The sequence below is a fragment of the Cydia splendana genome, chromosome 7 (assembly GCF_910591565.1).
Source record: "Cydia splendana chromosome 7, ilCydSple1.2, whole genome shotgun sequence".
Taxonomy (NCBI): domain Eukaryota; kingdom Metazoa; phylum Arthropoda; class Insecta; order Lepidoptera; family Tortricidae; genus Cydia; species Cydia splendana.
Window position 1 is genome coordinate 15,834,571 of NC_085966.1, and position 13,790 is coordinate 15,848,360.

At 38.8% G+C, this 13,790-nt stretch overlaps 1 protein-coding gene across 1 annotated transcript; it reads right to left on the reverse strand.

The window, feature by feature from the left end:
* Nucleotides 1-11,221: 11,221 nt before the first annotated feature.
* LOC134792365 (MYCBP-associated protein-like) lies at nt 11,222-13,474 on the reverse strand. The gene is made up of 2 exons (XM_063763645.1): nt 12,904-13,474; nt 11,222-12,750 (listed from the first exon to the last, which is right to left on the reverse strand). Exons 1-2 carry the CDS (start codon nt 13,401-13,403, stop codon nt 11,508-11,510), a joined length of 1,743 nt encoding a protein of 580 aa, XP_063619715.1. The 5' UTR covers nt 13,404-13,474; the 3' UTR covers nt 11,222-11,507.
* Between the last annotated feature and the right edge of the window lie 316 nt (nt 13,475-13,790).

A 13,790-nucleotide genomic window follows, 5' to 3' on the forward strand; every position in this document is an offset into this window, starting at 1 on the left:
AAGTTGTTGAACAAAAGTGTCACCGTTTGAGGAGTACAATCTATGTTTTAATTATTTGCTCGTGTTACAGGCCACACCCGGTATACCTACACATTTTTGGCAAATTTCTAGAAATAATCATATTTTTGGAAGGTTATTTTCGTATCGTATATCTTTAGTAAAATAGGTAAGTAACGTAATAGTTTTATTCTCTGACGTAGGTACCTGAGCGTTTGCCAAAAAATCACGTCTTTAAAATATTGACTTCTTGGGCTCATTTTACTCAGAATCATTTGTACAACGCCTCATACATGAAAAAATGTATCCCAGGATTTCCTTTCCAGATCGTCACATTTTTGTATGAATATTTTTTTTATTTGTATGAACGTGACGCACTGGAAAAATATTTTTTCATACAAAATTTTTGGAACATATTTTTTCATGTATGAGGCGCTTCGAGCAACACCGGCTTCCGACACGTCGGAAGGGAGGGGCCCAAGCGATATCTTACCGTACAAATCTTTCTGCCATTTTTTGCGGGGGGAAAGGTGCACACAGTCGCACTTCTCACACACTTACATACAAAATCCAATCTGTAATGACGACACAAACACATAGAAAATGACACACGTCAAAGACAAATCTTGCAAACCTCGATCTCTTTTTGTGTACGGATGAGTCACAACACGCACATGTTAGATAAATGAATAATTTTTAATATTATAAACTCAAAAATAATAGCCAATAATAACTTTCAAGGTAAAACTTGTCAGGAACTTATTTATTTACCTTGGTTCATAATTGTGTAAAACTGCTAAATCAATAACTAGATACTATTTAAGTTTTAAGTAAGATAAATAAAATAATAAACAGATACAGAATAAAAGACAGACAGAGAATAAAAAGCGCTGGTGGCCTAGCGGTAAGAGCATGCGACTTTCAATCCGGAGGTCGCGGGTTCAAACCCCGGCTCGTACCAATGAGTTTTTCGGAACTTATGTACGAAATATCATTTGATATTTGCCAGTCGCTTTTCGGAGAAGGAAAACATCGTGAGGAAACCGGACTAATCCCAATAAGGCCTAGTTTCCCCTCTGCGTTGGAAGGTCAGATGGCAGTCGCTTTCGTAAAAACTAGCGCCTACGTCAAATCATGGGTTTAGTTGTCAAGCGGACCCCAGGTTCCCATAAGCCAATGCCGGGATGACGCGAGGAAGAAGAAGGAAATAAAATAATAAACAGATGTAATTGAAAATAAAACTGTTTTATTAAATTAAATAATCCAATTTATTAACCTTATCCAATCAACTACTTACAAACACAATCACTATTAGTTTATAATTCAGCAAGAGATGATTTAATTAATTATTAATTAATTAATCCATCTAATTAATCAAGAAGTATATAATTATCACAATAAATACCAACAAAGTATTTACTTAACTTTCAATATTCCTTTGGCGACGATTAACTCAGTGCTGATGCGCAAGGCAGAATGCTCAAAGCAGAATGATCAATAATGGATCGGTCGGTCCCTTTTATACCCATTTCTACCTGGCAACTGGTTGATCATGCCACTTGTCATTCGATAAGTGACGTCACAGAAGTAGTTTCTCATGTTCGTCCATTTATCGAATTATGCAGAATAAAACTATCAGAACATCTTTTCAATAAACTCCGTCATACATAATTATTAATCAGTAATATTAATACGAAATATAATCACTTCAAAGTAGTTTTCTCTTGTCAACCGTGTAGTCCGGTGGCCGGCTGCATGAAACAAACCTCATCAAAAAATAGAATATACCTACCCTGTAGAGGTACCTGACATTTAGTAGCTTCCAACGCACTTGGTCGGCCTAGGCTTAACCTGGCAGATTTTGTACAAATGGCAAAAACGTTGGACAAAAATTCATCAAAAAAAACCTCATCGAAAAATAGAATGAAACTTGTATGGTAGTATACCTGACCTTGAGGACAGTAAAAAAAAAGTGGTCGGCCTCACCTTAGCCTGGCAGTTTTTGCAGTCCGACCAGATTTATTGGGTCACGTGAGAGCTACAATTTACCTCATCGAAAAATAGAATGAAACAAACGGATTATAATAGCTAAAATAAGCCTGTTGACGTATGTCTTGGTCGGCCTCACCTTAACCTGGCAATTTTTGCAGTCCGACCAAATTTATAAAAAAATCATCAAAAATTTTTTATCGAAAAATCGTATGAAACTGGTATGGTACGATGGCTGCCTTTGAGGACAGTAAAAAAAAGTGGTCGGCCAAATCCTGTGTTGGCAGGTTCCTGTGTCCGACCAATTTTGTGGTATCACGTGAGAGCTACAATTTTACCTCATCGAAAAATAGAATGTAACAAACGGATTATAATAGCTAAAATAAGCCTGTTGACGTATGTCTTGGTCGGCCTCACCTTAACCTGGCAGTTTTTGCAGTCCGACCAAATTTATACAAAAATCATCAAAAATTTTTTATCGCAAAATCGTATGAAACTTGTATGGTACGATGGCTGCCTTTGAGGACAGTAAAAAAAAGTGGTCGGCCAAATCCTGTGTTGGCAGGTTCCTGTGTCCGACCAATTTTGTGGTACCACGTGAGAGCTACAATTTACCTCATCGAAAAATAGAATGAAACAAACGGATTATAATAGCAAAAATAAGCCTGTTGACGTATGTCTTGGTCGGCCTCACCTTAACCTGGCAGTTTTTGCAGTCCGACCACATTTATAAAGAATAATAATTTTTATATTGAAAATATGGTTTCTTCGCAGCTTGAACTTAACTTAATAATGCTAACTGAAAAAAGTGTGACGTGTGGAACAAATAAAACTTAAGATATAATTGAACTGGTTTTATTGATTATTTATTTAAACAATTATTTTTATGTAATCGGACAGAGGTTTCCCTTATCAAGTTGTCGTAATCAAGAATGCCCCAGAATGAGCTCCGCAGGCTTTATATAACCTCGCCCCTCCTGGGCAGCAGGTACAGGTGGAGGGGCAGGCTGGCTTGGCTCGGCTGGCTTGGCTCCGCTTGCTATTGGCTGGTTTTGGCGGGTAGGCTGTGGCAGGCTGGTGGCTATGGTTACACTCGGCCGTCCTGGAACAAGGATTGCTCCCGCAATAGGGAGTAGCAAATTAGCTCTCTAGCAAATCAATTAAATCTTCAGTCTCAAGCTGTTCATCAGAACTACTGGCACTGTCAGATACAGGAACCGTGCTAGTATATGGTCGCAAGGAGTCTACAGCGACCAACCCTGTAAAGGCTTTGTAGCCTCTTAGTCCTTTAATACTCCGGATCCTGTACCTGTCATTACCCACTACCTTAGTTATGATATAGGGACCAGAATAGAGATCATCAAGTTTAGTGTTTACTTTTGCAGCACTACTAGTAGGCGCTTGTCTCCATAAAACCAAATCTCCCTTTTTGTATATATGACTAGGCTTACGCTTCTTATCAAAATTGTGTTTCATTTTATCAGCTGCTTTTTTTAACTTTGCACTAGCTATGCTACGCCTCTCCTCTATTGGCTGGGTAACCTTGTCAGAAGTAGCTATATCACAACGTGGCCTAGAACTGCTAGCAAACATTAGGTCATAAGGCTTGTATGTTGTACTTGCATTAAAAGTATTATTTATTCCCCACAACACATCAGGGAGGCCGTTAGCCCAATTATTTGCTGCTTCACTAGGATCAGTAGCGCGTAAAGCATTGAGAATTGTACGGTTAGTCCGCTCGCACTGACCATTAGCTCTTGGGCATGCAATTGAGGTTAAGATGTGCTTAAACTGTTTATCATTAGCAAATTGCTTAAAATTTCTACTTGTAAATGCCTTGCCATGGTCACTCACAACTTTTTCAGGATAACCAAATAAGGAAAATATTTTTTTAAGTACCCTAATTGTCTCGACTGAGTTGACTGTACGGGTGGGTTCGGCAATGACAAACTTAGAAAAAGCATCTGTTAACACAAGCATGTACTGATAGCCTTTATTTGTCCTGCAAAATGGTCCGAGATGATCAATATGTACCATACGCATGGGTTCTGTAGGTTTTGGAATGGGAAATAATTTACCCTGTAGCTTTCCATGATCTCCTTTACCATAAGCACAGTGTAAACATGCTCCTACATACTTGCGGATAAACCGAGTCATCTTTGGAAACCAATATTCTTTTTTTATCAAATCGGTGCACCTTTGTAACCCTACATGCCCTATATCGTCATGATGCATTTGAACTATTTTCCATCTAGCTGATGATGGTACTACGAGGCGATTTCCCCCTAAAGTCTTCCGATATAACCTATCATTGGAGTATACAAAGTCTTTTGTAATGTCGACCGGTGCCGTTCCTAACTTAAGCTGGTCAATAATTGACTTTAACTTGTCATCTTGGCATTGGACCGTATAGAACCAATCGGCAACTTCAAGTCTATTAATATTCATAGAGTCAATTGGGTTCCTACTCAGAGCATCAACGTGCTTCATACGGTCCCCGGCCCTATATTCAATAGTTATGTCATAGTCCTGAATTGATAGCCACCACCTAGCAATGCGAGGGATGAGGTCGCGCTTAGTGAGAGTCGCTCGGACCGCTGTGCAATCAGTTACCACTTTAACCCGTTTACCTACTATATATACCCTAAATTTCCGTAAAGATTCTACAAGGGCAAGAGTTTCTAACTCGTAACTGTGATATACGCTTTCATCTTTACTCGTAACCCTACTAAAGTACATGACTGGACGTAAAGAGCCATTAGTTTGTTTTTGTAGAAGAATACCTGCAATTCCTGATTTACACGCATCCGTGTGTATCTCCGTTTGCAAAGTTGGATCGTACAGGGCCAGGACAGGTTTAGTACACAAACACTGCTTCAATTGTTCGAAACTTTTGCACTGATCACTACCCCACGTCCAAGTAACGCTTTTCTTCGTTAAATCCGATAGAGGGCGAGCAATAATAGCAAAATTCTTGATAAACTTCCGAAAATAACTACACAACCCAAGGAACTGACGTATCTCGTGAACGTTACTAGGGATGGGAAACTGTGACACCGCTGTCAATTTCGATTCGTCCGGTCGGATACCGTCACGTGATATTTCGTGCCCTAAATAAGTTATTTTTTCTTGCAAAAACGAACATTTGCTCATATTAAGTTTTAAATTCTCAGCTCTGAATTTAGAAAGAACCATTTCAAGCATTTTAAAACCAGACTTTATATCGTATGAGGGCAGTAACAAATCGTCTAAAAACGCCAAGATTTCGCATTCACTAGGGAGGGTATCCGAACGGTCGTCATTGTGCCTGTCAGAATTTGAATGTGCGTTTTGTTGCGTACCTATAGAATTAACTAATTTATTCATCATTCGCATAAATACTGACGGACTGTTGGCTAGGCCATACGGGACACGTGTATACTCCCAACACCCATGTGAAGTGACAAAAGCGGTTTTGTGAGTGTCTTCGGGAGAAATTCTAACCTGGTGGTAGCCTTGAGCTAAATCTAATGTTGTGAAAAACTTTTTGCCTGCAAGTTTTGAAACCTGATCTTCAATGTGAGGCAAAGGATACCTATCCTTAACTGTGATCGCGTTCAGCGCCCGATAATCAACACATAGCCTGTGATCGCCGTTCTTTTTTTTAACTAAAATAACCGGAGAAGCGAAATTCGATTCAGATTCTTTAATTATACCGGCGGCAAGTAATTCAGATACTTTGGACTTAACAATATCCTGCTCGCTGTGTGACAAACGGTAAGGCTGGCGATGTATAGGTTGCTCAGTTGTTAAATTAATTTTCATTTCTAATAAATCTGTACATCCTAACTCTTTTGTGTTACTTGCGAAGCAATCTTTGTAATCTGTTAATAAACTTATTAATGTGTTATGGTCGTTTTCATTTAATAACCCCGTCTTTATATCCTTTACATTTACACCTCCAATCGAACTAATAGTGGCTAAGCTAGTGTGCAAAACAGAAGACACTACATTAGTTTGGCTGTCTATGGCTGTGGCTGCAAAAGGCAATGGCAAAATAATATTGGCTTGTTTACTAACCTCAACCTTGCTTGGCGGCGGAGCGTTGCAGCTGTCAGCTCTGGTTAACACCTCGCCTTTGCGCCAGACGATGTTGCGGGAGCCAGTATTGACAATCTTGATGTATCCCGCAGCGCCCCTCAACATCGTGGCCGGGATAGAGTAGGAAACGCCAGCTAAGTCGAAATGTTGTGGACTGGTTACCACATCATTATCTTCGCTATTGTCTTCTATCTTGACTTTGATTATAGATGAGCCAGGTAACAGGGTTTCAGCGCCAGTAGTAACCACTTTAAATCGCGTACGTTCTTCTATCATGTTTATCTGTTGGATAGGATCATCCCGTGTTAAAGTGGCCATGCCCTTGCTAATTGTTAAAGTCATACCATCCCTATTGATGATAGGTTGTCCAACTAATAGGTGGTTGCTTCCCATGTCGACATCAGTAAGATGGGCCTTGCAGTCTACTTGTATACCGTCGATCTCCAGTTGAAATACTACTAGTCCATGGCTCCGCAAAAGGTGTCCAGAGAAAACTTTCAGGATCTCATTGGTAGGCGTTACCTGAAGATTAAGCAGCTTGGAGATGTGCAGTGAGAGGACATTTACTGCGCTTCCTGGATCAAGATAAGCTTTAATGTGGATGTCGTTGATTTTTGCCACTTTTTCGTAGACGTGATTGTAGTCTTGTATCATTTTAATTTCCTTAGCACTGTCAACTCTGGTCGCATCAGGTTTGGTAGCGGGTGCCGTAGTAGTACTCGTACAACGTGGCGCAATGTGGCCGTGTTTACCACATTTAAAACATGTTCGCAGATCTGGTTGCGGACAATTTCGAAGTATATGGCCAGTCTTCTTGCATCGCGGGCAGGGGTCTACATCCGGGTTAATTACCTTCTTTTCGAATGACTGTCGAGTGCTGTTGTCTTTATTTGGCGGACGACTATTGGCGGCCGGCGGTTGATAGTCGTCTAATGCACAAAGAAATCCTTCATACAGGTCTTCTGGTCGATCGCACTGATATGCTCTTGCGTTAGCTTGAAGTGGCGAGGGTAAACCGCGAATAATGCACGAAACCGTAGCAGAGTCGGACAGCTTGCAGCGAAAGCACATGGCCACCTTATCTTGATAATATTTTGTCATAGACTCCGTCGATAGTTTCTTGCGGTTCATCATCTCGTCTAGCATATTTCCATAGTCACGATGCCTAGGAAACGCGCGCGTCAGCATAGTCTTCCACTCCGTCCACGAGTAATCGTAATCGTCGAGTCTATTGTACCAACGTCGTGCTTGCCCTCTTAGCTTGTCCTGCAGATGAAATGCCTTCGTCGTGTCGTTCCATCCGTGTATTTCGCCGAGTTGGTCGATCTTTTTTAACCACGCCGTTACAGTAGTGCATTCATCGCTGTCAGGATCGAACTCTGGAATAAGTGATGCAGCGCGGTGAACCTTTGTCTTGACTACCGGCATTTCTTCGTTGAGCTCGTACATAGCTTTTTGCACTTCGTCTTCCAGCAAACGTTTTAAAATCTTCCGCGCCGGTGGTGAGTCGTTATCCGAATCGCGTGATGTTGAACCTTGGTCCCAACCAGGTGGTCGAACCAGGCGGCCGGTCATCTCCTCGAGATTTCGTTTCATATTTGTAATATATTTGATCCCACTTTCTGAATATGTGACGTGTGGAACAAATAAAACTTAAGATATAATTGAACTGGTTTTATTGATTATTTATTTAAACAATTATTTTTATGTAATCGGACAGAGGTTTCCCTTATCAAGTTGTCGTAATCAAGAATGCCCCAGAATGAGCTCCGCAGGCTTTATATAACCTCGCCCCTCCTGGGCAGCAGGTACAGGTGGAGGGGCAGGCTGGCTTGGCTCGGCTGGCTTGGCTCCGCTTGCTATTGGCTGGTTTTGGCGGGTAGGCTGTGGCAGGCTGGTGGCTATGGTTACAAAAGTCATAAGTAAATGAGTCCATGAAGGTCTTAGGGGGCTTTAAAAAAAAAGAAAAGATTCAGTTCAAATTTTATTCATAAATCTATCTAATATCTAAATAACGTTTTCTAACTATTGACGTGGTTTCAGAGTAACACTTACGTTGAGATGATGTCTTACAGATGTCAAAAATAAAAAGGTTTTCATCGATTTTTGACAAGTTTTGAATCGTATATCCTACTTTTCCACTACAGATAGAATGAGGAGGCATAACTGACATTTTATCACGCCAGGTGGCGCCTCCATAGTGGAGTTGCTGTCACTGTCAAATCACATAAATTGTAAACATTCTCCTTTTTTAACCGACTTCCAAATCCCAAAGGAGGAGGTTATCAATTCGGTTGTATGTTTTTTTTTCTCCACAATACTGCAATAGTGTGCGACAAATTGTGGAAATATACCTATAGGATCTCCCTTTTTTCCCAAGGACCCGATATGCATAAATCGGTGAGAAAAAGCTTTGAGAACCAAAAACTAAGGCAAATGACAAAGACCGTTTGTGTAGGCTGCATTTTAAGGAAGATAAATATTTTGAAAAGAGTAAATACACAGGTAAGCTAAGTTTTAACGAAGTAGTACATAATTTAGGGCATAATGGCTTGGCCACACATGCTGTATTCCATACGCTTCATGACTTTGTGTACATATCTGATGGGCGGGCGTATATGAAACGCCTTCTTGTACATGCAGGTGATCCAGGTATACACCAAAGCTTAGTTTTCAATCGAACACTTGTAATATAAGAGGAAAAACTGCACGTGAGCCTTCTAAAATTTTAATAAACGGTAAAATACACAAGATAACCTCACATATATTAAGCGATTATCTTTGCATCAAATCAGCCTTTTTTCCATCAACTGTAGCATTTCTCCTTCGAAGCTCGGTTTGTAGAAAAGAAATTCCCACCTTTTACCAGTGGTAACTACTGGGAATAAAAATTCCCAGTAGGTACTACTAAACCGAGTTGGTGGTAACTACTAGGATTTTTTTTTCCCAGTAGTTACCAGTGGTAAAAGGTGGGAAAATAATTCCCAGTAGTTACCACTGATAAGAACTTGGTGGTAACTAGTGGGAATAACCCTTTTATTGTTAATAATTACTGTTAATCATAATCATCTTCGGAGTCGAAGTCTGACGAACTTTCCCCAGACTCCGACTTATCTATTGTTATTTCTTCGACTCGCAAAGGCGTTATGTGTCCTTCAAACCATTTGATCTTATACATTTCATCCTGAAAGGCAGCTATCGTACCATACAAGTTTCATACGATTTTTCGATAAAAAAATTTTGATGTTTTTTTTATAAATTTGGTCGGACTGCAAAAACTGCCAGGTTAAGGTGAGGCCGACCAAGACATACGTCAAGAGGCTTATTTTAACTATTATAATCCGTTTGTTTCATTCTATTTTTCGATGAGGTAAAATTGTAGCTCTCACGTGGTACCACAAAATTGGTCGGACACAGAAACCTGCCAACACAGGATTTGGCCGACCACTTTTTTTTTACTGTCCTCAAAGGCAGCCATCGTACCATACCAGTTTCATACGATTTTTCGATAAAAAATTTTTGATGATTTTTTTATAAATTTGGTCGGACTGCAAAAACTGCCAGGTTAAGGTGAGGCCGACCAAGACATACGTCAACAGGCTTATTTTAGCTATTATAATCCGTTTGTTTCATTCTATTTTTCGATGAGGTAAATTGTAGCTCTCACGTGACCCAATAAATCTGGTCGGACTGCAAAAACTGCCAGGCTAAGGTGAGGCCGACCAATTTTTTTTTACTGTCCTCAAGGTCAGGTATCGTACCATACAAGTTTCATTCTATTTTTCGATGAGGTTTTTTTTGATGAATTTTTGTCCAACGTTTTTGCCATTTGTACAAAATCTGCCAGGTTAAGCCTAGGCCGACCAAGTGCGTTGGAAGCTACTAAATGTCAGGTACCTCTACAGGGTAGGTATATTCTATTTTTTGATGAGGTTTGTTTCATGCAGCCGGCCACCGGACTAGTGGTTTCGTATCGTACCCTCATAAATAACAAATTCTGTAAAATTCACGTGATGTTGTGTTAAGTGTTTAAATAGTGTAATATATTATCAACATTGGATGTCAAAGAGAAACAGGTCAGTTTTATACGTAATACAATTTGTACATAGAATAACAATATTCTAACACACACTAACACATTTTCGTATATGTATTCTGAGAGATGAGAAGTCGGATTTGTCGCTCGACCGATCCGCAATTTGTACTGGGCGAGCAAAATCGATAAATCCAACAATTACATGAGACTAAAATATAATAATTGTGTTTAAATGTATAGTTGAATCAGCGAGAGCGTGGAATTGCATATGTAGTAGTATTGTTTGTTTACAGGCATTCTATATTTGAATTTTCTATTTTCTTGTACTATCAGCATACAACCACTACAAATGCAATTCCATCTTCTCGATAATTCAACTATAATTAAACGTATGATATGTAAAAAATATTACATGTGAAATGTAACACCTTCTTTTTGTAAATTTGATATCCCCAACCTCTTTTTACAACAAAAAACCGAGCAATTACGCATTTTTTCTGCTGCTGTGTTCACGCGCGCAACTGGACTCGGTCTAGTGAAAAATCCGAGCGCAACTAGTTTTATTACCCGCGCTAGATCAGTTGATCTTGTACCTAGGCAGAGGGGAAATAGTGCGAATGCCGCCTCCCTTCCGTGTTGCTCGAAGATGAGGCGTGAATGTACAAATGATTCTGAGTAAAATGAGCCCAAGTCAATATTTTGAAGACATGAATGAAATGTATTTTTTTCTGGAAACCGTTCACCTACCTACCTCACAGAAAACGGAAGTAAATATAACTTACTGTGAGAGTAAGGGATGGTTCTCAAGTTAATTTAACACTAATCAAATTTGAACGTCAGCAGTTGTACACAAACATTGAAGAAGTAAACACAACCTTTTCGATAATTGAATAAGTAGATACCGCTCGTACTTCACTCGCCCAAATGTCTAGTGAATTGTCCACTCACCAAATGAATTTAGCTTGCATTTATTTTATCTATCAGAGTACATGGAACAACTCCAAGGAAAAACCTTAGTTTCGTATAAAATAAAACAGGCAATAAACCAAACATAATGAAGGAATAATAAAATCCACACATCTTTCATTAGCATATTTACGACCGCAAAACAAAACAAACTTAAGTTATTTGTTAATATGCTCATAGTATTTTTTGGGTAGAATATATTTTAAAGTATTTTAAAACGTCATAAACTTCACGCGTGCTTAAATTAAATTATACGTACATCTCGATCATTAAAAAGTGTTCAGTAGTATCATGAATCAGATCAGATGGAACAAATGTATAATTATAATAAATCTGTAAAAATCGATAGCTCTCCATGTAGGTATCATTGCGCAAAACAAGCCCCGACTCGTAAAACCATTTCCATTCATTAAAAATCATCATAATTTTTTACAATAAGTTATGTACGACAGAAATCGAATTCAATCCACCTGTCTAAATCTAAACTACTAAGAATACCAGCACAGGCCTTCAGAGTGTCGCCTATATGTTCGAACATTTTTATGTAGTATAAATTGCGCATCATATCAATGTTTGGTTCATCTGCGTGGAGTGATTCTCTGCTTGGGATACTCGTATATACATCTTTTGATTGCGCTTCTTCTGCTGGGTTATAAATGCGATCGTGCTCCGAATCAAATTGATCAGCTAACTGATTCAATAACAGCCGAACTGCACGATATTTGCATACTAAAAGATCGTCGCCTTCATACCATGGTTTTAATAAATCACAATGCGACTTCCGTAGTAATTCATAGTACTTCATTCTTTCGTCGAATTCCTTTCTTAACATCTGCTCTCTCCAACTTCGTATGGATAGATCCCATTCTTCATCTCCTTTCATTTCCGCATAATAATCTTTCATTTTTGCTACCTCAGTTTGGTGATAGAAACAAACCGGATTCTTCATGATAAATATTTCAGCTTCTAGAAAATAATTCTTGTATGGGTATATTTCAGGTTGAATAGCAACTGCCTTCGATATAGCCTCATTTATTAATTGTGCTGCATCAAATTCGATTGACTTAATGTCGATTTCCGATTTGAGTCGTGCAATTGCCGTCGTTGTTTTTATGTAATCTTCTTTGGAATCTGCTAGTAAATTAATCACAAGTTTATCTGTAATAGTATCAAAAAAACAAATGTTACACAAGCTTAATTCCCAATATTCTTTGTAAATACCAGGTATTTCAGATACAAACGTGAAAAACACATATTTCTCTTGGCCAGGTGTCAGTATATCTTCATTTTTATTGAAAAAGAACATTTGCACCTCGTCTTCAGGTATAAAGGGAATAGGTTTTTTAAGTTTTTTCCAGCAGTATCTAATTGTGACAGTGCCGAGATTTTGTAGATATAATTTACCCCTGCCAGCCCTAGTTACTGGGGTATTAAAGTAATATGTCCAGGAAGTACAATATTCGTGCCATGGCTCCTTTTGTTTTTGCTTTAAATAAGTCAAGTTCTGCTCGGGCGTATCTTTAAGAAAAATTGTATTGTTTACTCTTAACGCGTAAACAGCATGGAGATTATCACAGGCAAGACTGTTGTCAAGAGTTCCCGTTACATCAGGTAATATTGGTTTCTTTTTTGGTGGTGGCGGTGGGTTGATACCTTTAACCAATAAAGTACCCATTTCAGGTCTGAAACACAATTATATTATACTTTTATCACTTTTTTAATACGAAGTGTAACATATTATTTCAGGTGACTGTACATATATGGCTAAATTAGGCATGGTACGTATATCTTATCGTACCGTACATTAGAAAAGTGTAAAATACGTGTGAAGTTACCTGAATGGGTCTATTTTCAAAATTCTATCCTGCAATTCTTTTTCTCGCCTCTCTCTATACTGATGATATTCCCTATCTAAATGTTCGCATTGTACTCGATGACGTACACCGGCGTATCCCAGTTCGGCAGCTTTAATGTGGATAGGAACGTCAATATGCTCAACTTTTCGAGGACGACCCATTTCAGCTCGTGTTCTATGGACTTCATAAACTGGCTCGCAGTAACATCTTTGGTTCAGTCTTTGTGGTTGCTCCCACAAAGTGTCTCTTACCCCAACTTTTTGTTCTATTTTAGCTTCTTCGAGAGCCGCTTTTCGTTCTTTATCCGGCCGGACGTTTTCGTATAAGTTCATAACTAAATCGGCAGGCGGCCGTCGGGTTTGTTTGGCCAATTTGGTTGTTTCTTCCTTTCTTATTGTTATCCATTTTTCCCATAGCAGTAATTCATTGTCGGGGTCAATCGGATATGTTTTTGGATATTTCTTTTGATTGGGCATCATAATAATAGGTTTTTGACGTATTTATAGATTTAACTTTAATTTGTTCTACACCACAACGGCTTATATTGACATTGTTGATATAATTTTGACAATTTGAATATCAAAATGATTTAATCTTTTTATTGATTTATAAACTCTCTACCTTACCACGTAGGTTTGACTATGACAAATTATTTGATCAGAGGATTGACGCTTGCACAAGGTACGTGGTACTTGTATGTGATATTGAACGCTGATTATACATTACGTATACTGCGTGTAAAAAATAGTAAATAAAACAAGTGTAGATACCTAATTAATTCCTCCGAGGTACTTAAGTATCAAAGGAAGCATACGTTGAATATAAGATCTATGGTATCTACGTTTTCAATTACTGTCAATAACGTC